Source organism: Pelobates fuscus, chromosome 4, assembly GCF_036172605.1.
Source record: "Pelobates fuscus isolate aPelFus1 chromosome 4, aPelFus1.pri, whole genome shotgun sequence".
NCBI lineage: Eukaryota > Metazoa > Chordata > Amphibia > Anura > Pelobatidae > Pelobates > Pelobates fuscus.
The window spans coordinates 313,795,090-313,820,527 of NC_086320.1; the positions used below are offsets into that span (position 1 = coordinate 313,795,090).

Here is a 25,438-nt window from a genome sequence, read left to right on the forward strand (position 1 = left end):
CAATGTCGTGTAGTGACCCCGTACAAGCGTCAGCGAGGTTTGCAATTCCGGGTAAGTGGGCCTTGCGACACTACGGGGTAAGGGTCGCCCTAGGGTGTGTGGGGGGGGACCATCCGGTGGGACAGCGTTATCGCTGGTAGTCGTTATTCCTGGCCCCCTCTCGCTTCTCGGCGGTGGTGGGGTAGTTCCAGTGGGGACCGACCCCTGCGTCGGCGTGATGCTCGTTGTGGCCTCGGGCCCGCCTCCAGCGGACCCAGCACCCAATCCGGTACGGTCACATGTGGTAGGCCGAGATCCTCCAAGAACTTGGGGACCTCTTCCGGCCAGTGAATCGCTATCCACCCGTTCTGGTGTCTCGCCATGAGGGCAAATGGGAAGCCCCATTTGTACGCAATGTTGCGGTCTCTAAGGAGTGTGGTGATGGGTCTTAGCGCCCTTCTAGCCTCCATGGTCACTGGGGACAGATCATTAAATAAAGATACATGAGCCCCCTTGTATTCCCATGTGTGTTGGGATCTGGCCGCCTTCATGATGGCGTCCTTGACAGCAAATGAGTGCAAACAGCAGATAATGTCCCTTGGGCTGTCCTCTAAGGAGCGGGGCCTGAGTGCCCTATGCGCTCTGTCATACCTGATCTCCATGGTGTTGTTGTCGTGTAAAATCAGGCGGAACAGGGCCGTCAGCTCGGATTCAACCTGCTCCTCGCCCTCTGCTTCTGGCAGGCCGCGCACCCGAATGTTGCAGCGGCGCCCGCGGTTGTCCAGATCCTCTGTTGTTCTCCGAAGTTGTAGGAGCAGGCTGCCCTGCCGGGCCACGGCTGTGTCTGTGGCGATCAGTCTAGTGTTCAGGGCCTCATGGGAGCGCTCCAGACCTTGCACGCGGGTACCTTGTGCCGCTACTTCTGCTCTAATGCCGGCTATTTCAGCCCGTAGGGCGTCCTGGATGGTTGTGGTTTGTATCAGCAGGTCTGCCTTGGTGACCATGTTGGCCGCGAGGGCGCGGATTTCGTCCATGACCCCGTCCAGAGTGGAGGAAGACGGAGCTCCGGGTGTGGATGAGGCAGACGCCATTTTGGGGCCTCCGGTCTCTCTGCGTGAATCCGCCGGAGAGTGGACAAAATCGTCCATCGGGCCCACCGGTTGTTGTGTCTGGGGTCCCCTGGGGGTTCTTGGAGGGTCACCCCTACGATTTCTTCCCATCAGGAGCAGTTTTGGCCGATTAGAAGGGCTGTGTAGGGACCGGTGGAGCGGAGCTCGTAGCTTAAGCGTCCATCCTGGTCGGCATCCAAGCCACGTCCCCCCTGTCAGATCTTTTCATCCGTTGCCTTTCTTGCGCCCTAACCGTAATTTTTTTTAATATGTGCCGTTTTTTCACTGACGCAACGGATTTATGCATTTTTCCGTGACTATACATACATTTGGTGGTCTTCTGATATGGGAATTTGTAGGAAAGCTAGCATAATTTTAAATGAAAACGGTCTCTCTTTAGTTCACTTTATTAGGTGCAATGAAAATAATGACAGAATTTAACTGCCACTTTTCAGAACATGTTGATAAATATCCTCCTGTTTCCAGGTGGAGGTCTAAGTCCACTCCTGCCCATTATGCAGAAGGTTTCATTGGTGACACACTGCCCCTAAGATGGGTACACCATCCTTGCAAACATGAATGTCTAGCAAGGCAACTAGTCAGTGCTACCCAAAGTGCTTTTGAAACACTCATGTATGGGTTGAAATGGCCTTTAATTTATTCCAAGTGCAGCAAGATACACGTTGCGTGTGTGCTCGCGGGTTCAGCCCAGAGGCTTCTCAGTTATTGGAGCGTTCCACCGGTTAGAGGGGAGGGACTACAAAGGCTGCAGACACAAGATCTGCAGCTTTTTCAGGCTGTTTTTTCTTATACCCCAAAGAAAACGTAGAGGAAAAAATACTCGCACGTTTTCTTTTAGAGAATATCTACTAGATTGTTAAAAACAAAAACATTTTCAGTGGAGTGTTTCCACTGCATGATTCTTCAGTCCTCCTGTCACCATGTAACAAATCTATTCAGCTGGGTGATCATAAAGACCATGGCACGAATCATATGACATTACCAGTCTGTAAGTGTGTATCTTCCCATATGGAATATTGTATACTGCAATGCTGAAGAAATCTGTATTTTGTGTCCTACCTGGGAACATGCCAGATTTGACTTTAAGACTATGTTTGGCAAAATATAATCATAGCTCCAGAGCAAATCTCTGTTCTCCAGGCATACAAAGCTGTATTTTGCTGGCTGCTTACCTATATCCTTTCTGACCACGAAAACTTTGCTTATGTTGTAGTTTTATGATCTGCTTGTTTCTGAACTCACACCGCACAAGGTTATCCCTCATAAGGGAAGGAAGTGGAGACCTCCTGGCCAAGAATTCGTTTAAGCTATACCCAGTGACTAAACTCACTAACTGGTCCCATAAGCCCATTTTCTAGGTGCAAACCTATTAATATATGTACACAACTTCTAAATTAGTTTTTTCAAGTATGCAGTAGAGAGCAGTGTCTGCTGAAAAACTGAAATAAAAGCTAGTTAAAACCCTTTTGGAGGTTCTCAAGACCCCATGTTATCAGAGAATTATGTGACACCCCAATCAGTGTATGTATTATAGTTTGTTGAAGGGTTTTGCCTGATGATAGCTCAGGCTCTTGGCAGGCAATAATTGATCCAATTCATTTTCTTTTTGATGTTAATCTGTTTAGCATACAGACAAACCGTCATTGGCAGGGAAAAAAAACGTTCATATTTCTGCCGTATCCACATACATGCTAATCTGATTTTTCATATGTTGTCGTATGATATTCAGCTGCTAAAACCACATTACTGAAGGCAACACATCTTTATCTCATGAACATTATTTAATCTAATTCTTCCCAAGATTGGCAGGGGTGTGTTAATTCTATTGCCTGCCAAAATACAGTAAGATGAAACCTTGTTTGTTTTATCTAGCAACGAAAGATCAATTTAGCATTTTAAATGCAAAAAAATGCAAACATTTAAAAAAAAAAAAAAATCAGAGCAGCATACACCACTGAAAGATCTTATGTTGTTGATACCATAAAAAGTTACCTACACATAATTTCATATACCTATATTTACACACACTTCTTTTATATGAGTTCTTATTGTATGTTTCATCTCTTACCTTAATGCTAGAAAATAATCCGACTCTTAAATGAAGTTCTGAATGTCAAACTTTCCTCTCTTTGAAGGATGGCATCTTCAAGGACTTAAAGATATCAGTTGAGAATAATCTCTTCTTTAGGGTTACAGTCCCACTTTAAGATATTTTATGAGTAGAAATAATCTGACACACTGAAACTGCTTCTTCTTTTTCTCTTTTTTCGGTGCCTAAAAAATGTACCAGTTGAATTGAGAGCCCTAATTTCAATATTTTTGGATACGAGTGTATCCAAATCCAAGTAAAGCCAAGTTAAAGAGTGTGCATGCAGATATGGTGACATTGGCCTGTCTTTCTGACCGGTCATTCTGCAACACATAAATGCATTGTTTTTGTGACATCATAGAGATCGTCAAGGCAGCATACTCATTAGCACGACATAGGATCTGGAATGTAATGATCTCATTCAGTTTTGAAGTCCACATGTAGTTCACAACTATACCACTTGAGCCATATTTTTTTTATAGATTATTCTAAAGATCTCTGGGTTAGAAGATATTTAGAAGATATTTAATCTACTGGTGTTGTAAATTATTTTGTTCCCCTCATATGGCTAAAATAAAGGATGGTTTTGCTTTTCATCAATCCTTTGGCTTTTTTCCTCGTTCTCTCCTCATTATTTAGAAATCAGCACACCAGCTTGCATAACTATGGCTGGTATCAAGTTATCTTTCTAATCTAGATTCAGTGGTATCTTAACACTCTATGGCATTTACCAGACCAGATCTCAAGTACCCATGTTTTGCAGTCTCCCCATTAACAATAATCACAGACATTATAACGAGTAACAGGTTGGTAACAATTGTTTTAGGAAACAAGTAATCTTTAAAAATTTACATAAATCTAGTTCTAGTCCTTTGTTTTTGAGAAACAATTTACAGACGTCATATTAAACAGAAAAAAGTACACAGTGATAAAATATAAACCAAGCTCTGAATTCCTCACCAGTACTAACGAAAAGTCAAATATCAAAGTAGGAGTGCATAAAACACACAAAATAACACCTATACGGTAATACACTTACATACCACAAATATATTAATTAAGGTTTCTCAAGAGTTCAATTCCCCACAAAATTGAATCACTTCCCTATGAAGTGATTGTCCCTCAAAAGGAAAACTGGAGAGAGGATCGTGTGACATTGTATAACAGTATGTCAATAACAATAGTTCGCACACAAGGAATACCGACAGACTACAACTGCAGTTGAAGAAAAACATGGCTGACAAACCAAAGATAGATGCTATTTCCTTTTGGGAAAACTAAATATGAAATAACCCCTTGGAATTACTGCATAGGTTTGGATCAACTGGTTTGATACAGAATGTTGACACTTTTTTATCATAAGGATTTTTTCACTAAACAGTGAATTTAGAGGATTTAAAAAAACATTTTTTTTAGCAAAAATAGCAGAGTCTTGGAATATAGGATACATTGGGGATTTTTTTTTTTTTTTAGCTCACCTACATTCTCAGATTACTGAATAAGTCTCAATATGGTATTACATATTTGATGTATCCGATATGACTCTACTCGTTTTTCATTTAACTCTTAAGCTGTTTGTTGAGAAACTTTTTTTTAACAAAGAAAAAAAAAATATCTGCTTTTCTGCCACTTTTACACGATGAAAGCACTGAACGTAGCCAGAAAAAAAAATGCCTATTTGTAATGCACTTCCAGATAGTATTGTTGCAGGCAGTCAATATGGTATACTAAACAAGCATCATTAATAGGCTTTGCTTTGACAGCCACAGCAGATGGATTGCTTGCATTTGGATGGGAGGAAAAAAATACAATTTTCATAGACCTGCCTTGAATGATGTGTTTAGTAATTGCCCTTGTAAAATGTATGATTTAGGAAATAGAAAAAGAGGGGGGGAAACCTATTGTTTTAAAAATGTAAAAGTCCTACACTAAGTACAGGTACTTAGCTGCTCAAAAAAAAATGGAATCTGCTATCAAATTTAGCTACTCTAGCGATATTTTATTATATTTTAAAGATATATTATGCCTCAATTTAGCTTTTGCTGAAAGCATTAAATGTTTTGAGAAACTGCGAAAAAATACCATTTAGTCTGAATCAAAATATGCATTGTATATTTTTAAGATAGAAAGATGAAGAAAGGCACCCCAATACTAAAATTATCATAATAAATTGTATTGTTAAACCCACTGAATGATCAGAGTGTTTAAATTTAGAATAGAGCACTTATTTCAATAAGTTTGTTTTTGCGTTTTGGATACACCAACATATTACATAATAATGTGTCTTTATAAGTGGGTTCTCAGTGTTATCATACAATGCAGTTTATTCATAGAAAATTAAAATATCTCAGATTGGCAATTTATATTTTAATGTTATATAACTTTCTCCGGCCTTCCTTCATCTCCTTTGACTCCTCCAACTTTATAGTGTGCAAGTATTTTGTCACTGCTAGATGGACACTTTTTGCACTTGCATAATACCAGCATAAGAACGTGGCCCAATGGTCAGGATAAATGGTCAGTGGGATATAGGTATCTCAATCAAATTCTATTGTTTAAGAGCAATGGGATAAATCCTGTCAATTTCCATTTTATTCTGAGGTCAAATGCAAACCTAGTCATTTAATGAGTGTCCATCACATGATTTGTAGAAACATTTGAAGGTTACAGAATGTTGTATCTCATCTTACGTGTCCATCCTTTTATAGACAGGGGCATATGCTGACAGAGATTCTCTTGTTTCTGCATCTTGAGTGAGGACGGTATGAGGGCTAGTCCTGATTGAGACGTATAGATAGATCTTGTGCATAATGAAAGATTATGACTGGTTGGATTTAGCTTCTTGTGCATTAACCCCACTTCTTGACCCTCTCTCTACTAGTGATCTCAAGCAACTATCAAACCTGTTTGGGACTTTTGATGCATTACCCACCCGTTGGAGATGTTCACTCTCTCATCCTCAAGGCTCTTTTTCTACGTGACCCGAAGGTACAGTATAATACAATACTCTATTATTTATTGCTTTATAGAATGCAAAAACTATCCTATCAAAGTGATGGAATGTGTTTTAAGACCAAGAGCTTGCTTGGCAGCTAGTAATAGACATTAGCATAAAGTTTTGGGACCACATGTAGAGATTACGTCTGGAGGCTGTCATCTACTATCTGCACTGACAACTATACATATCATTAATCACTGGAGCTGAGAGTAGAGGGGGGGTTTCCAAGCTGTATTAATAGTGTTTAGCAACAAGTACTGCAAAAGACTTCACAAATAGGTTATTAGTTTAACTTGGGGAACCCCCAATATATTTTAGGTGATATTAGCCTGTAACATCACATATAGTCTATAGGTGTGCAACAAGTGTAAACTAGAATCTGCTTTTGCAGACTTTTGTTGTACTATACTTGTAGTTATATTCACATAGCTAAAAATTAGTTATATTTACATAGCTAGAAATTCGTAGGTGTGTTAGCAAAACTATTTTTTGGGTGGCTCAGAGAGCCCACTCACACTCTCAGCCTATCACTGGTTCCCAGTCCGAGGCATTCTCATTGCAAGAGGAAGAGCCGAGCTGATGCTCACCATCTACACAACATTGGGGTTAAACTGTTCATAAATGGTTTATCCCCTTAAGGTAAGAAGCATTCAGGATCTATGGACACCATAACAACTTAATTGAGATAAGGAATGTTCTTTTAATTGGCAATACATATATTTCTGTTTTAGGAAACAATTTACAGATTCAGAATATTTCCAATGTTCTCATATGCATTATACATGTTGTTCTTTAATCTACATTCATTAGAATAATTACATTCAGATGTTCCTACAAATTGACCCTTTCTTATCCATAGAGGAAACATGTATGTTAAGGAAGTATGTATGTTTTCATTAGTGTCATTGCAAAGTATTTGATTGGCATTGCATTTTCTGGCTACTATTTACGTATATTTAATACAGTCCAATTTAGTTAACAGCAATTTGTCATGGGTAGATTTTTTCTGTTTTTATATGAAATGCCTGTAACATGAAAAATCTCTCTCCCTACCACCTATACACCAATTAACAATATACCCTACCGAAGTCATTGCTTTTTAACAGAAATCTGGTTGTTTTTTTTAAGATCAAGTTAACATCACTTGCTTAGAGCACTTTCCACCTAAAATGAAGAGCTCCCTTTCTGAAGTCTTTTATCAGGGTCCAATCACCAGGACCTGTGGATTGCACGCTCTTACCATTGGCAGTTGGATGTTCCGCTTTCACCTGCCCTGCTAAAATGTTTACTTAGTGACATGGAATCGTTTCTTTTCATGTTACTGTTCTATGAAATATCTGTTTAGCACTTAACAATTCTCAGTTATTCATGTTACTATGGATTGATGCTATTAATTACTTATCTTCAGCCATAAAATCAATTTTTTGTTTTGAATATTTGTATTGTTTCACAGTATAAGTGCAGATTGCGAACTGGTTCATATTAAGGCAACATGTAGCCCGCGCAGGGGCTTAAGCAGTAACATTCAATAGGGTGAACAGTCGCCTACGTAGAGGCTTAATTGTCAGCATATAGGGAGAGATGCAGATTATCGCCTGCGCAGAGGCGTATACGATCAAAACATATAGGCGTATTCAAACTTTGCAGGGATATACTTACAAGCGTTATGGTATAAATTGCAGAGATTGTGCTAGTGCTATTGCATATATCTAACGCATTATTCAGTTTATGGGTAATAGTTGTTTGTCATGTAACAGCGCTTAGACAGTCACAGTGCAGGCATGCAATACTAAAAGAGGCGTTATGGTACCTTTACCTACGCAGAGGCATCTTATGTCAGTAATGTTATCTTAACAGAATATCAAAATGGCGCCAGCATGCAGTTTTATCTATTTGGTTGCGTGCGTTTCGTGAAATATAAACTTATTGTGCTCAGTTATAAGCCTACATTTGCCTACGCAGAGGCCTATTATGTCAGTAGTGTTATCATAACAGAATGTCAAAATGGCGCCATCAGGCAGTAAAACCTATTTGGTTGCGTGCGTTGCATAGAATATAATAAGTTCAGATAACTACTTAAACGTGTAATACGGTAAACATATATAACAGAAGCATTATATTAGTCTGGTATCTTGAGGCATCGATAAATCCCATCTATTAAGATTTTTGCAGCAGCTAGGTAATGACAATGTTGGCATGCCATGATATGAGTGTGCAGTCATTTATGAAGTTACGGAAGCAGTGTATATGCTTAACTGGGCCATCTTACTTTCCCTGAATTCTTGAAGGACCTGCATATTTATGCCAACTGCGTAAAAATTAAATGTAAGCGTGGAAATAATAAAATAAAGAAAAATAAAAAATGTGAACTATAGAACGGCAGGGTGGCCCTGCCGGACCGTTTTGCCACCTGGGGGGGAGTCTCCCATGGCACTGCCGCCACACTGTCCCTGGGTCGCCAGGCCTCCTTCCTTCTTCCCCATGCCGGTGTCTCCGCTCACCGGTTGGACTTCCGTATTGCTGTGGGCACTCAGGAGCATGGGCCGGCCGTTGGACCCCACCACAAAAGTCCTCGCGTCGTCCGCTCCCTGCACCTCCCCAGCTCCACGTGGGTCTCCTGAAGCGTGCACTCCTGCGTCTCGCCCGGTGTCGGCCACATGTTTGGAGCCGGTGCCCCACCCCCACGACCACCGGTCCGTCGAGCGGGTGGCCCAGTCCCGCCCCACCGGGCTCACGGCATCGGGGACAGGGTTCTCCGGGGACCTCCCAGACCCAGAGGCCTGGGTGCCCACTTCTCCGGCGGTCAAGGACACAGCACGGGGCGTCCGTCTAGCGCTTGGTTCTGCCAGGGCCCGTGTGGGCCGCCCATGTCAGTCCCCCTCGGTGCCTCCCCATCTGCTTTCACATGAAAGTGTACCTTCTCCTCCGTGTTATGGTCTGTTTCTGCTGGCCTGCCGTCCATTACACAGCTATCGCCAGTTTAGGCCGTTGGCACAGGGCTCTCACGGGCTCACGATGAATGCCAGGTTGGCTGTGTGAGCAAGGAGTGTCTTCCGATTTCGGGTATAGTTTCCAGGCGGGCCACATTAGGCAGCATGTGCCTGTAAAGGAGAGCAGCGTTGTCTCCGGGCAGCGCTTCCCGCCTCGGAGTATGGCGCCTCCATGGGACCGGGTTCACCTCCGCCGGCCGGGGGGGTGGGGCGGAGCGGGGCCGCGTCCCTCGTCAATATGGTCCTCCATCGGGACCCGTGGAGCTGGTGTGCAGCGGCTGTCCGTGCCTGTAGACGGTGTGTAGGCCGGTCTTAACAGCTCCGGTGCTCCCGGTATGTTTCTGGCCCCAGTCTGGTACCGAATAGAAGCTCGGGAAATTCCCAGTGGTAATGCGGTGAGTGATCCGATTTTGGAGCAGTCTGCAAGTACATTTGTCGCTTTTTTCCGGGGCTCGGGCGAGGAGCTCCGGTGCTTTGCTTCCATGCGGCTTGGCGGCCCGGCCCCGCCCTATTTTTTGTAATTAAATTATTCAGTAGGTGCAGCTTTAATGCTGATTTATGCACCCCTGAGAACAAAGCTATGTCCCCAATCAGGCCTGGAATTTTGAATCACAGTGGCCCAGACAGAGGGGGCGGGGCCAGTGAGGTGGCGTTTTGTCATCGCCAATGATAAACACGCCCCCTCTCAAAGTGAGCTTGTTGGTTCAATGCTTTGCCAGGGCAGCCCATGCGCAGAGCTCTGCTGAAGAGCTCTAGCATGAGAAAAAGGCCCTGTATTTGTTCTGTAAGTCAGATAAGTCTCCATAAGTCAGATACCAGAGGACAAAATGGCAAGAAAAGTGTATTGTGCGTGTGTTTGGAGGCTGCTTATGGGATAGCGTGTGTGTGTTGAGTGAGCTGATTGTGGTGTGGTGTTTTGTGTAAATTGGTTTCAGTTGTGATATGTTTGTGGTATAATGTGTGTGGCAAGGGACTGAAGAGAGTGAGAGAGTGTGTGTGTATGGGGACTGTAGTATATATATATATATATATATGTGTGTGTGTGTGTGTGTGTGTGTGTGTGTGTGTGTGGGTGATGTAGTGTGTGTTTGAGTGTAGGTGATGTAGTGTGTGCATAGGGGATCCAAAGAGTGTATGTCAGAAATGTAGTGTGTGTAGGTGGTGCAGTGTGTGTCTATAGGGGATCTCTTGTGCGTGTGTGTGTGTGTGTGTGTGTGTGTGTGTGTGTGTGTGTGTGTAGGGGATCCAGAGTGTTCAAAAGGGATGTAGTGTTTGTAAGTGGTGTAGTGTGTATAAGGCATGTTGTGTTTGTGTGTGTGTGTGTGTGTGTGTGTGTAGGTGATGTAGTGTGTGTTTGAGTGTAGGTGATGTAGTGTGTGCATAGGGGATCCAAAGAGTGTATGTCAGAAATGTAGTGTGTGTAGGTGGTGCAGTGTGTGTCTATAGGGGATCTCTTGTGCGTGTGTGTGTGTGTGTGTGTGTGTGTGTGTGTAGGGGATCCAGAGTGTTCAAAAGGGATGTAGTGTTTGTAAGTGGTGTAGTGTGTATAAGGCATGTTGTGTTTGTGTGTGTGTGTGTGTGTGTGTGTGTGTGTAAGGAGTGCACTGTGTGTGTGTGTGTTAGGGGTGCAGTGTGTGTGTGTGTGAGCATTACATGCCCGCCCTTACTTTGCTTTTTTGTTTGTGGCTTTGGACGAAGACTGAGGATGTAGGGGATGGAATCTTCCTTTTATTGTTTAATGAGACGAGGTTCCTGTCCCATTTTGGAGTGGGAGGAGCTATACCCATCTGTAGTCCTGCCATGACCTATATCTGGGAAAATATTCTGTTTTCTCATTGATCGCTTAATGTAAACCAGGTGATTATCACTCTGAATATCACTCTTTCAAGTGATGCTTAAATCGAGCATTATAATAAAATGTATCATATAAGATGGAAGGCAAAGGACAGTTATAGTTGCCTTTCTGAATGGACAAGAAGAACATATAGATTACTGGACAATATAGGAACATGAATCAGTAATTATGTAAATAAGCCACACATTTAGCCTGTGTGTTGTTAATTATATATTTGTAAGTGGCTAACAGATTATATTGCATTTACACTTTCTTTCCAATGTGAAACTAGTTACTGTCACACAAAATTATCTTTTGTTTCCAGTGCAAACTCCCGAATAATTATTTAAATGACACATTATTTCAGTACATTTCAAAAACCTTCTTTAAGTAGATATAGACCCATTGTATGGCTTCCTCGTAGTATCCTCCAAAATGTGTCTTTACCTCTGGTTTGACCTCTGAAGAGTGTGTACTGATGTGAAGTTACATGTGTTCATATATTTTCCCAGTTCTGAAACCAGCTCTATAATTATCACCAAATTGTGAGGTCACAGACGTTTAGATTCAAACAGATTTATTGATTAGCTCATTGAAAATAAGAGGAAACTCTAGTGGGATATTGTTTAGATTTTAAATATAGAAAACAAGTCATTCCCCTTCTAGGTAACTACACATATTTCAAAGACTAGACTATTTTTACTTTAGAAAAACTATTATATATTTTTAAATGCTTTCTAAGCATACAGGAAATGATTATTAAGGCAAATGGCTTCACACACATGCCTACAACACCTCTTTAAAGGACCACTATAGTGCCAGGAAAACATACTCGTTTTCCTGGCACTATAGTGCCCTGAGGGTGCCCCCACCCTCAGGGACCCCCTCCCGCCGGGCTCTGGGGAGAGGAAAGGGGTTAAAACTTACCTTTCTCCAGCGCCGGGCGGGGAGCTCTTCTCCTCCGATCCTCCTCCTCTCCTCCCTTTCGGCTGAATGCGCATGCGCGGCAAGAGCTGCGCGCGCATTCAGACGGTCTCATAGGAAAGCATTATCAATGCTTTCCTATGGATGCTTGCGTGCTCTCACTGTGATTTTCACAGTGAGAATCACGCAAGTGCCTCTAGCGGCTGTCAATGAGACAGCCACTAGAGGATTTGAGGGCTGGATTAACTCATTTATAAACATAGCAGTTTCTCTGAAACTGCTATGTTTATAAAAAAAAAAAATGGGTTAACTCTAGCTGGACCTGACACCCAGACCACTTCATTAAGCTGAAGTGGTTTGGGTGATTAGAGTGGTCCTTTAAGTACCACAAACACCAAGGTAATACAGGGGTAATCAAACGTCTTGTAACATCTCAACGTTTTAAGAACCAAACTCAACTCTTACCACAATAAAGACTTTTATCATATTCCTCCTCCTTTCAGTAATTTTAAATCATTCAAATCTAGATTTATGCCCATCACATCAATCTAATCCATTTCAACATGCCTAATGAAGACTGCTGCTGTCTGTTAGTTTTACACAATTCATTCTTAGATATACCATGTTTTGGATTTTAACAGTTTCCCAGAATAAATCATTTGTACGAACCTTTTTGAACTCTACTGCATTTCTGTTTTCAAATTGGATCCATTGATAGCTCACTGCTTTGATCTTTAAATGACCCCTTCATTCTTATCAACTTCCTATGTTTCAAAGAGTGAAAGAAAAAAACAAACTTAAAACCCAATTAGAATCAAAAAGTCATAGAAGATGTGAACATATTGTTTTCCCTAAATAACCAGATGTTCTCTCGGCTCCTGAAGGCAGTAAGGCCTAAATATAAAAGGTTTGAAAGTATTGTTTTAAGTTAACTGTGAATCTTGAAAATCTGCCTGTACCCTTTAGCAAATAAAATTCTAATAAAACAGCATAAGCAAAACAATATTTTTTCGTTTTGCAAATGCATGTGTTTGTTTCATGGATTTTTTAAGTGTTAACCTTATCACAATGAGTAATACCTATACTGCGTTGCTAAATGTGCACGTAGCACATTAACATTTTAGATTAGCTAGTAAGTACTAAACAAGTACTTTTCTTTAATTTTATGGCTGTTTACTTCTATAAAGATAGCCAGTAGTGGTTTTAGTAATGACTGAACACAACGTACATTTTATTTGCAAACAATTTATAAATAACCTCCTAAATTCTAGAGCATTGACAAGCACATTACTAGCGGTTTCTTTAGTTTGGTTTGCAAATTCTTTTGTTTAGTTTTATGCATGTTTGTAGCTTTTTGTTCAAGCAGAATATAACGGTGAAATGCCTGAATATATTGAAACCACTTTTCTTTTGTGTTTGTACATGTGCAGATATGTCTGTAGGGATTTTATAAATGTTTTAAACCACGAAAGTCTCAAAATCGCACTTTTCAAACACTCGCAAAGTAAAACATTTGTTGTATGGTAGTAAGATGAAGAGGCTGTATAACTCTGTCTAGAACTCTATATTCACCTCTCATCTTTTACAGTCCATTGTGGTTTTGAGATTTTTCATCCATCTTCCTATTGTTTTGGCACACAGTAAGCACAGAAATCTGACATATCTTTGATTTGGGATATTGTTCTAAATGTTGGACTTGGGAATAAGTCTTGCCTGCTTCCTTCATTCAGGGAGATCAAGGACCACTAGATTGTGGCCTAGAAAGGGGCAGTCACTGGCTCTTTGGAGGTATATAGAATTGAGACCCTGTATAGACAATGTGTGTGTATATACACACAAACCACACATACAATGTATATGAACATGTGATTTGTGTGTTTTTCTTTTTTTACACCCGAACATAAACGCAATTTTATATATGCCTTGTGGTGTATGTGCATATGTAGTTTTTTTCCTGTGACAGCTATGATATTGAATAGGATATATATGATGAACTTTCAAGTAATGGTATTATGCTACCTAAGAGGTCACCAAGAAACACAATACCTATGTACTAGATTGCCAGAACACGCAACCACTGCATACCCAGTCAAGTTAAGATCGGGAGGTGGTTATGTAAAGGTCTGCAGTAGATGGAAGATTAAGTACTTTGTAGAACAAACCCAGCACTGGTAAATGGGAGAAGTGCGTTTCCTGGCCTTGTAGGCCTAGTGCTAATTCCAAGGGAATGTTTGTAGATAAGTTTTATCATCATTTACAAGTCAGTTTTACATTAATTGGGCTGATTTAAAAATAAAGATAAAAAAAATCCACCTGGTCCATTAAAAAAAAACTTCATGGAAATTACATTGTAAAAAATGAAAAGGGAAATCATGTAAGCAGTAAACGTATTATGATGAAGCATAAAAAATCGCATAGAGAATTGTAATAATGAATACTGTGTACATCTTCCCAGTAGTGAGACTACCACCTTTCATTATCTGAGTAAAGATAGCAGAGTGTGTTTATTTAGATGGCAGGAACAATTCCTAGACAACTATCTATAACAGTAGTGAGATAGCATGGTGCATAGAGCCCCAGATGCAGTATATCAAAGTTGGGGATCTAGTTTGCAGCAGGGCTGTAGCCTAAGTATTTCATCATTATAAGGTCAATAAATGAGTATTACTAAACAGTGTAATAATAACTTTTAACCCCCAGGGTTTACCTAAAGGCAATGGTGGACTGAAACCAGTGTATGGGTGAAGCGCTATATAAATGGGTAACCAAAGTGGAAAATACCAGGTGATGGAAACCAGAAAGATCAAACAATACCTTCTGTGTTCTCAATTTTACAACAACTTTTAACAGGGATTTTCTAAAAATATAAACAGAAAAATCCAAACATAGTGCAAACTGTAATGTGAAATGTGTGGTATAACATTTTTCCAAAAATTGCAATGGTGGACTGAGTCTAAAAATATTGGTTGCCCACCCACAACTATAAGGCTATCATTTAATTTTTATAAGAAATAATAAAATAAAAAAAACACAAGTGGAAAAAAGGTACCATTATAATGTTTGTGTGGCAGTATACAATAGATACTAAATGTAAATAAAGATTGTTATATTTTAAAAATGATTTTTATTATTTTTTTCATTTTAAATAAATGGTGTATATTTCTTTTAAAATAATTTATTTGGCCTCTTCACAGCAGTTCACAAAAATATAAAAGTACAATTGCCATTTAAAGCTTTTGAAACATAAATACTGAAGCATTCGAATATTATATTTTACATTTTTACAAATTAGAATTTTAATAAAATGGAACTTGAGATATAAAAATAGGCATATAAGTAGTATATTGCATATACCAAATGATGAACTGCATCTTTACCTCTATGATGACATATATCATATTATAGAACCCCGGCCATGTAATTTTATTATTATTATATAACTCATCACACAAGACCCCCCATCCAGGTATACAACCTGGGGGCACTGTATGATGATTTTTATAACAATAAAGCACTTATATGGCTGGGGGGACCTGTATACCTGTTTGGGGGGTGCTGTATGATGATTTATGTAATAATAATATGATATGGATGGGGAGGTTTAATACGTAAGTGCCTTAATCAATTCATCTCTATGAGGAAAATTCAGTGTCTCCATGCAAAGGGTGGAGACACTGAATGGCAGTGCACTGCCCCAGGAAGCACCACTAGTAGCCACTAGTAGCCAAATGAGGAATGGCCAGTGGAGGTATCCCTAGGCTGTAATGTAAACACTGCATTTTTGTTCTGAAAAGAGTGTTTACAGCAAAAAGCCTGAAGGGAATTATTCTACTCAACAATCTGTAGTTGTTCTGGTGACTATAGTGTTCCTTTAATGTTGTTGTTCTGATGTGTAGAGTCAGTGTATAGGGTACCTACAGTGTCCTTACATAGACTAACACACAATGACAACATACAGATACAGACATAGTGACACACACTCTCAGACACGCACACACTGACACACAAGCAAAAGTTACACTTTAATAAGTACCCTCAGTTTCTTACCTTTAACAGGAGGGGGCTGTCCTGGGGTCCAGCGTGCCGGCTGTGGTGGATGGGAGTTAGGCTCAGGCACTCCCGACCACTCCTCACTGCGTCCTCTCTCCCTTGCGGCTTCAGTTAATTGAGAGGAAGTGACTCGCGACTGTTATTTCCTCCCATGCGTCTGATGTAATAAAGAGCCCGGTGGCACTATTAAAGAGCCACAGTGCCTGACCGGGCCCATGGTGACACATGCCCACCGGGTGTCCCTTAGTGTGCGGGCCCATGGTCGACAACATTTTCTTTTAGGAATGGTGATCCTAAAATAAATTATTGCGGGCAGAGGGCAAATGGGGCAGCTGCTTTGGGCCCCCAGGGCTCTAGCCTATTGTTTTCCTTTAAATTTCCCTAGTTTCCAAGTATGACCTGGGGTACAGGTAAGTAACTTCATGAAACAGATTATCCAAGGCACCTATTTTGACTGTATTGAGCAATTTCTTCATCAGTTCACCAACATTCACTGTTTTATGAATACTTTGTAGATTCTTCACTGACCCCCATGGGTTGTCAAAAAATTTGAAATGATGTAAGAAGCAGAATTATACGAAGAAATCTTCTACTACAGGTTACTTTATCACTGCCTAGGGCTGAAACGATGCACATCAGTTGGTTCCTTGGAAAACTCTTACATTGTTGCAAATTGTTGTAACTACTGGACCACCAATGCACTCAGTACTCAATGATTGCGGTGATATAGTAGCAGATAGTCTCTATAGGATTATTTAGGAACTGTAAGAATATTTGTGCATAATCTCCACTAAATACTGAAGGATTCTGGAGAACATTAGTAGGTAACCTCTCTATGGAATACTATAAGAATGGAGAAAACATTAGAACAAGTACAGGCAACCTTTTAGCAGCACTGTGACAAAACAAGAGTCTGAAGTCCCTTGTCATGCCAGTGCTATTTTATTTAAATTAAGATGTACAGACACCTGTCCAGTAGGGGGCGCCTGCTCTACCTGTTAAAATCCCTCTCCCTACCTCCTGTCCTGTGTCTTCTGGCTGCAGAACTCTGAGATCGCTACATTCAGTCTGCGGAGCCTGATCTATGTTTGGCTCCGCCCCATCAGACTAAACAAAGTGATCTGCAGGAGGGACAGGGGAGACAACAGGGACAAGACAGAAATCAAAGGTACAAACACTGTTGCACACACTGCAACTAGTCCGCAGAATTTCTGCATATAAAATCCTTTTAATAATCAGCCAAAAATTCAACAACATTTGAAAATGAGGAGGAAGGAAATGGGGTCAACACTTAGATAATATACCCCTATTACTTATATATTGACTGATTTGTCTATTGATTAAACAGTGTTTAGAGACAAGAATAGAGCAAATAATAAAGACCACTTTATTGGGCTTGATCCCTATGGCAGACCCAGTCAATTTCAGTACATTCAATGAGTTGTCATAATTAATAGACTAAGCACTTGATATTAACTTAGTGCTGATTCCATTTCATTCCCCTCATTTTCCTTTTTTTGTTTAATTTATGGATGATTGTTAAAGGGATACTGTAGACAACAGAGTGAGACTGCAGGGGCATGTTCTATACACCAAAACTGCTCAAGTTGTTTTGGTATCTATAGCATTCCTTTAGTGTATTTGTGGGTTATGCGCAGCATTGGGGAGAAATGGGGTAGCTCATTTATATCGATACATACTGCTACTACCCACAAACAGCCATACACAAAAACAAACTGACACAGATACTTAGAAATACATACAGACATGCACTCAGACATTTACACACGCGCACACTATACAAACACACTCTTTATGTGTACGTATATACAACAATTTTTTTTTAATTCAAGTACTTTTTTATTAGCTTGGTGGGGCAGGAATGGGGTGTGGGGGAATTTGAGAATGTCGTGCCTACAGACTCTCTAATGTAAAGTCAGCACTGTATGTTGCCCTATTCTGCTTTTGTTATGTATGTTGCTGCACCTGCTTTGTTGGGTTGTCTTAGTGGGTAAACTTGTTCTCGCTCTGCCGATTGAAGATCATCATTACAGGTAAACTCAGTCAATCTAATGCGAGGTGCTGGAGGGCGCATGCAATCCGCATCTCGTCATAGAGGTGCACTATCCGAATGCTCCTCTACCAGTAACGTTTACCACTTGCAGGACCGTAATAGGAAACACCTCTAGGTGTCATCTGAGAAATCGCTACTAGAGCTGTCCTTTTCACAGAAAAAGCAGTGTTTACAGTGCTGAGACTGCACGGACAGTCTGTTTACACCTAAACCACATCACTAAGCTGTAGTGGTTGTGGTGCAAATATTTAAATTCCCCTGTATATTGAGCATTTTGAAGCATAGCCTGAGTTGTAACATTTTGTGTGTGGGGGGGTATTATTAGATTCTTTCTTATCATGCCTTGTAGAATTTGGAAGTCATAGAAAGACTTGTAATATGTCTAATCTGCTCTAATCACTTTATTATAGCCTATTATACATATTGCTGCGGTTTAGCGTATTTTATCCTCCTGTATATTGTGTTTTGTAAGCGCACACGGGCAATAATATTTATGTATTCATTCAAAGCCTTCCCATGTGCAGCCATTTCTATTGTGTCTAATAGGCCATGCAATTTAGCAGATATTGCAAGAAATAAGAGAATATACACTATGAAGCACAATATATAATTATGTTTCTGCAGATTAGCATTGATCTTTATCAAGTACATAATTGAGATTGAGCTGACACAGGCAGAAGGTTCAGATAGAAACACCTATATGATCAGCAATCAAGAGCTGTTAAGGGAAGCTCAAAGAAAGACATTGATGGGTAGGATTGGCAATTGTGTTGAAGAGAGAGCATGATTGCTAGTAATATCATGGGGTATGATATCGGAGCCTGAGCCTTACTTTCTTTCTTTATACATGTATTTTCTTTTCCCCTATATAGGAAAAAGGAAACTAATTAAAATAACTATAACCTTCTATAAAATGCACTCTGATAGTCCTGGTAAATGTGAGGTTGTTGTTATTAATTAATGATTATTTTTGCGGTGCATATCTGTATAGAATGTTCATTGTTGTGGCCATAGTGGCACCGTCTGTTCAGCTCCCGCCTGTGTAAGCTTTCATTAATAATAATGCATTTGTAATATTTTCAAGATCCTTTTTAATGTTCATGGTGAGCTAGTACCATAGCAGCATTTTGCACGCATACAGTCATTGTATGAATGCCCACCCCCCTCCCTCATTAAAACTTGCTTAAACGGTGCTCCAGTTGATTTCATTGAGAAGTCCAGGATTGTTGAGGTGTCACAGAAACTTTCTAGTTGCAACAGCGGAGGTGGAATGGAGCCCAGGAGTTTGTTAGAAGAGAAGCAGTTTGTTAGATAATTATGTTTTGTTATTTTAGTTTTTAGATTACTTATATTTTACGCTCTATTCAAATTTAACTCATTAAGAACATTGTAAACTACAGTCTGAAGTGTCATAAAAAGGTTGTGGTTTTTATTTTATACAACATCCTTATAGCTAGACATAACATTTTACCAGTTTAAAGTGTCTCATTAAACACCATAGCAAATTTGTGTATTAAGAAAGGTTGCGGTGCAGAGAGTACTCCGTACCCTTCTCCCTGTCGAAAGTGGCTTTGTCTGTCAAAGAAGAAATTTTCCTCCTTTTGCCATCTGAGATATGTCCAACTTTTTTGGGAGGACTGCGTGTTTCACACAACTAGGACATACTCCTTTGGATGTTCAACAGATTGCTGATCACAGCCCAGTTAAAGGGACACTATAGTCACCAGTGCAACTACATGTATTCCTGACCCTATATTGTTAACAAGACCATCTAGCCCCCGTGGGCCGCTCATGCCTCTATAAATATAGTAAAAATCTTACTGTATTCAAGCCAGAAGCTGCAAATCTGCATGATGTTAGACTCAGGAAAAACAAGCAGTCTGCTGACATGTGATAGCCTGATCCAATCACAGTGCTTCCCCATAGGGGGCAGAGCCAGCATGATTCAAACACAGCATCTCCTCATAGAGATGAATTGAATCAATGAATCTCTATAAGGGAAAATTCAGTGTCTGCATGCAGTGGGAGGAGATACTGAATCACAGGATGCTCGTGCACTGCAGATCTGAGTGGATGGAGGCATATTATGCCTCCATCAACTCCGAAGTCCCTCTGGTTCACTGTGAGTGACTGCAACTGGAGGTGTTCCTAGCTTTCAGTGTAAACACTGTATTTTCTCAGAAAATATAGTGTTTACATGAGAGGCTGCAGGGAGCTATAGTTCTCACCTGAACAACCTCATTAAGCTGAAGTTGTTCAGGTGACTATAGTATCCCTTTAATGAAATAAAGCTGGGTCATTATACCGCTGATTTCAGCATATTGAGCAGTTCCACTCATCCTATATGGATTTTCATATTCCTGTAACAGAAAATATTTATCTATATATATATATAGATGGATAGATAGATAGAGCCAAGTCTGCATTTATGTACATTTTTTTTCAATTTTACTTCATCAAACAGAACAGATGTGTTTTCACAAATCTGCTGCAGTTACAATGCAGACTCCTGATGGAGACAATCTCCAAGTAGTGGTTTGTCTGGAGAAGAGAAATTCCATGGCTGTCACCAATTGTAACAGTAACAGGGTGCGTGGTCCCTGAGTTTGGATCCAACTCTGAATCTGCTTCTATATCCATCCATTCTCCATTCTCCATGCCAACAGGGCCCTCCACAAGCTACAGCAGCAATCTGAGCAGCCTGAGCTTCTTCAGTGATATTGTCCAACCATCATACTGGATAAAGTGATGAACATCTATTTCCATTTTGTACCCAAGCAGTTGACAAGATTGAGTGCAGGGACAAATCAATTCTGATTTTACAACAGGTAGTATATTTATACAGCGCACGGTGCTACATGAAGTAATGACAAACACGTAAAACAGTGAGGGGACGATGTGGGGGTCTTCACTGACACTGGGGAGCCAATAAAGGTGCTGATCAAATATCCACTAGGTCCTGAATGTCTGGGCTAAGCTGTGCACATGGTTAAGGAGAAAGGGAGCAAGTGCTGATGTGTGTTAAAGGACCACTATAGTGCCAGAATAACATACTCGTTTTCCTGGCACTATAGTGCCCTGAGGGTTCCCCCACCCTCAGGGTCCCCCTCCCGCCGGGCTCTAGGAGGTGGAAGGGGTTAAACATACCTCTTTCTCCAGCGCCGGGCAGGGCACTCTCCGCCTCCTCTCCTCCTCCTCGGCTGAAAGCGCATGCGCGGCACGAGCTGCATGCGCATTCAGCCAGTCTCATAGGAAAGCATTCTCAATGCTTTCCTATGGACGCTGGCGTCTTCTCACTGTGAAAATTACAGTGAGAAGCGCGGAAGCGCCTCTAGCGGCTGTCAATGAGATTAACCCATTTATAAACATAGCAGTTTCTCTGAAACTGCTATGTTTATAGAAAAAGGGTTGAACCTAGCTGGACCTGGCACCCAGACCACTTCATTAAGCTAAAGTGGTCTGGGTGCCTATAGTGGTCCTTTATCTAAGATATGGGAGTTATCTGTAGAGAAGTGCTCCCTCAATCTAAGGACAGCACTAGAGTATATGCTAAGCTACCTATGGTGTAACGAACACGTATTCTGGTCACCGGGGGCAAAGTGAAAAGGTGAAATGTCACCAGATTTGTGCAACAATACTAGCCGACTTTGGTGCTTATTTGAGGCTATCCTCAGAGACTCGGTAAGCATTTACCACTTTGTACAAAGAGACTTTGAGATTAAGGGTGCACTTGCAGTCAGCCATACTGCCCACGGTTACCTGGTCAGAGAACCATGAGATGGAGAATTGTATTTTAAACAGTAAAACATACACACACAATTAACTCTTCCAGTTCCATCACATGAAATACAGTACACCTTTGTAAATTGCACCAGTCCCACAAAAACGTTGCTGTCCACATTGGTTTTTGCTCTTCAGAGTTAACCATTCAGGTTTCAGTAGAGATTAACCCTCACAGTCCTTGTGTCCATTTGGTGTTTTTTTCCTGCGTCCTTGGTGATTAACCTGTTAAATAGACAGGCCCAGGGTTTTTTTGGGTTAGTTTCAGTCTAATGGATGATTTATTTTACACGAGGTCCATAGTCTCTGTGTAAGAGGCTATTCTGCGAGCCTGTCTGCAAGGTTCTGTAACAATCTCGTAAACGCCAACTGGACTTGTGGAACCCTTTTTTTTAACTCTATTTATTTATTTTATTCTTTATTTTTTATGTGCATGGTAAAAGCAAATATCACACAATGTACTCTTTTAAGCAAGCATGAAATGTGACATCACATATAAAGTGTACATATAGATCAGCACATTTTTAAGGGAATAATAAAACACAAGAAGAATACAGTGCAGACAGAGGTTAACGTTTAGCTAGCAAGCATGTGGATTGTATGCACTGATAGTAACTAAAGGTGAGTAAGCCTCCAGGAGGGCTACCGTCTATACTAGCCGCCAGTCTAACATAGAAGGAGCAAAAATAGAAATCTACTTCCTGCCCAAGAGATCGGCCACCTCTCCCATCCACAGCGCTTGCTAGTCCGCACAAATGGCAATGAAGAACTGCGGCAAGGTGGCTTTCAGTGACCGTGGGAAGCACTCCTAGAATTCTCCCAGAGAATTGGCAAATTTTGCTTCTGTGTCTCTTCTGCCATAGAAGGACATTCTTTCACCATGCCAATTTATTATTACGAAGGACATTGTTAACCTTGGTTTACTATGTCACATATTAAGAAACATAGAAACATAGAAACATAGAATGTGACGGCAGATAAGAACCATTCGGCCCATCTAGTCTGCCCAGTTTTCTAAATACTTTCATTAGTCCCTGGCCTTATCTTATAGTTAGGATAGCCTTATGCCTATCCCACGCATGCTTAAACTCCTTTACTGTGTTAACCTCTACCACTTCAGCTGGAAGGCTATTCCATGCATCCACTACCCTCTCAGTAAAGTAATACTTCCTGATATTATTTTTAAACCTTTGTCCCTCTAATTTAAGACTATGTCCTCTTGTTGTGGTAGTTTTTCTTCTTTTAAATATATTCTCCTCCTTTACTGTGTTGATTCCCTTTATGTATTTAAATGTTTCTATCATATCCCCCCTGTCTCGTCTTTCCTCCATGCTATACATGTTAAGATCCTTTAACCTTTCCTGGTAAGTTTTATCCTGCAATCCATGAACCAGTTTAGTAGCCCTTCTTTGAACTCTCTCTAAGGTATCAATATCCTTCTGAAGATAGGGTCTCCAGTACTGTGTACAGTACTCCAAGTGAGGTCTCACCAGTGTTCTGTACAATGGCATGAGCACTTCCCTCTTTCTACTGCTAATACCTCTCCCTATACAACCAAGCATTCTGCTAGCATTTCCTGCTGCTCTATTACATTGTCTGCCTACCTTTAAGTCATCAGAAATAATCACCCCTAAATCCCTTTCCTCAGATGTTGAGGTTAGGACTCTATCAAATATTCTGTACTCTGCCCTTGGGTTTTTACGTCCAAGATGCATTATCTTGCACTTATCCACATTAAATGTCAGTTGCCACAACTCTGACCATTTTTCTAGTCTACCTAAATCATTTTCCATTTGGCTTATCCCTCCTGGAACATCAACCCTGTTACATATCTTAGTATCATCCGCAAAAAGACACACCTTACCATCAAGACCTTCTGCAATATCACTAATAAAAATATTAAAGAGAATGGGTCCAAGTACAGATCCCTGAGGTACCCCACTGGTGACAAGCCCAAGCTTCGAATATACTCCATTGACTACAACCCTCTGTTGCCTGTCACTCAGCCACTGCCTTACCCATTCAACAATATTGGAATCCAAACTCAAAGATTGTAGTTTGTTGATAAGCCTTCTATGTGCAACAGTGTCAAAAGCCTTACTGAAATCGAGGTAAGCAATGTCTACTGCACCACCCTGATCTATAATTTTAGTTACCCAATCAAAAAAATCAATAAGATTAGTTTGGCATGATCTCCCTGAAGTAAACCCATGTTGTCTCTGATCTTGAAATCCATGTGTTTTTAGATGTTCAACAATCCTATCCTTTAACATGGTTTCCATCACTTTCCCCACTACTGAAGTTAGGCTTACTGGCCTATAGTTGCCCGACTCCTCCCTATTACCTTTCTTGTGAATGGGCACAACATTCGCTAACTTCCAATCTTCTGGGACTACTCCTGTTATCAATGATTGGTTAAATAAATCTGTTAATGGTTTTGCTAGTACACCACTAAGCTCTTTTAATAGCTTTGGGTGTATTCCATCAGGTCCCATTGACTTATTTGTCTTTACTTTTGACAGTTGAAATAGAACCTCTTCCTCTGTAAACTCACGTGTAATAAATGACTCATTTATCCTTTTTCTTAACTGAGGTCCCTTTCCTTCATTTTCATCTGTAAATACCGAACAAAAATATTCATTGAGGCAGTCAGCTAGACCTTTATCCTCATCTACATATCTTCCTTCTTTTGTTTTTTATCTAACTAATCCTTGTTTTACTTTTCTTTTCTCATTTATGTATCTAAAAAAGGTTTTGTCCCCCTTTTTTACTGACTGTGCTATTTTATCTTCTGTGTGTGATTTGGAAGCTCTTATAACTTGCTTAGCCTCTTTCTGCCTAATCTTATAGGTCATTCTGTCTTCCTCACTCTGGGTTTTTTTATAATTACTAAATGCTAACTTTTTGTTTTTTACTATTTTGGCTACATCTGTGGAGTACCACAGTGGTTTCTTGAATTTTTTGCTTTTACTGACAAGCCTAATGCAATTTTCTGTTGCCTTCAGTAGTGCAACTTTTAAATAATCCCATTTCTTTTGGACTCCATTTAAATTGCTCCAGTCTGATAATGACTCCTTTACACATATTCTAATTTTGGAAAAGTCTGTTTTTCTAAAGTCTAAAACTTTTGTTTTTGTGTGGTGTGACTCAGTCACTGTTCTTATATTAAACCACACTGACTGATGATCACTGGATCCTAAACTTTCACCTACAGAAGGGCTGCACTGGAAAGGCATTCTTGTTGATTGCATCCTGTGCTGTGTAATACAGTATCATATGCTTTGCAATAGTTAGAATTATCCTTTGAGATAAAGGTAAAGGCAGGCAGTCTCACAGACCTTGTGAATCAATTAAAGCTTTATTCATCATCATTTGTACTTTGGTGGAACCTCCCTAAGAATGGGCAGTGCAACTGGCCTACCTCACTTTCTCTTTCTTCTTCCTTATTTATATTTCTCTCTACTTGACTTTGGTCATTTACTTGACCTTGTTATTACTTACATTTGCAACAAAATTATTCAACCCCAATTGAAAATCGGGTTTATTGTCAAAATCTACAGACTTTCAGCAGTTTTCAATGAACAAATCAA

At 40.4% G+C, this 25,438-nt stretch overlaps 1 protein-coding gene across 2 annotated transcripts in view; it reads left to right on the forward strand.

Annotated features, from left to right (window-relative positions):
• The window catches only part of TBC1D5 (TBC1 domain family member 5), a 571,110-nt gene that overhangs the window by 400,766 nt on the left and 144,906 nt on the right, over positions 1–25,438 (forward strand). For both annotated transcript variants that reach the window (XM_063452310.1, XM_063452309.1), the window contains exon 16: positions 6,080–6,186. In XM_063452310.1, coding sequence (XP_063308380.1) covers positions 6,080–6,186 — 107 coding nt within the window. The remainder of the gene's footprint in view (positions 1–6,079; positions 6,187–25,438) is intronic.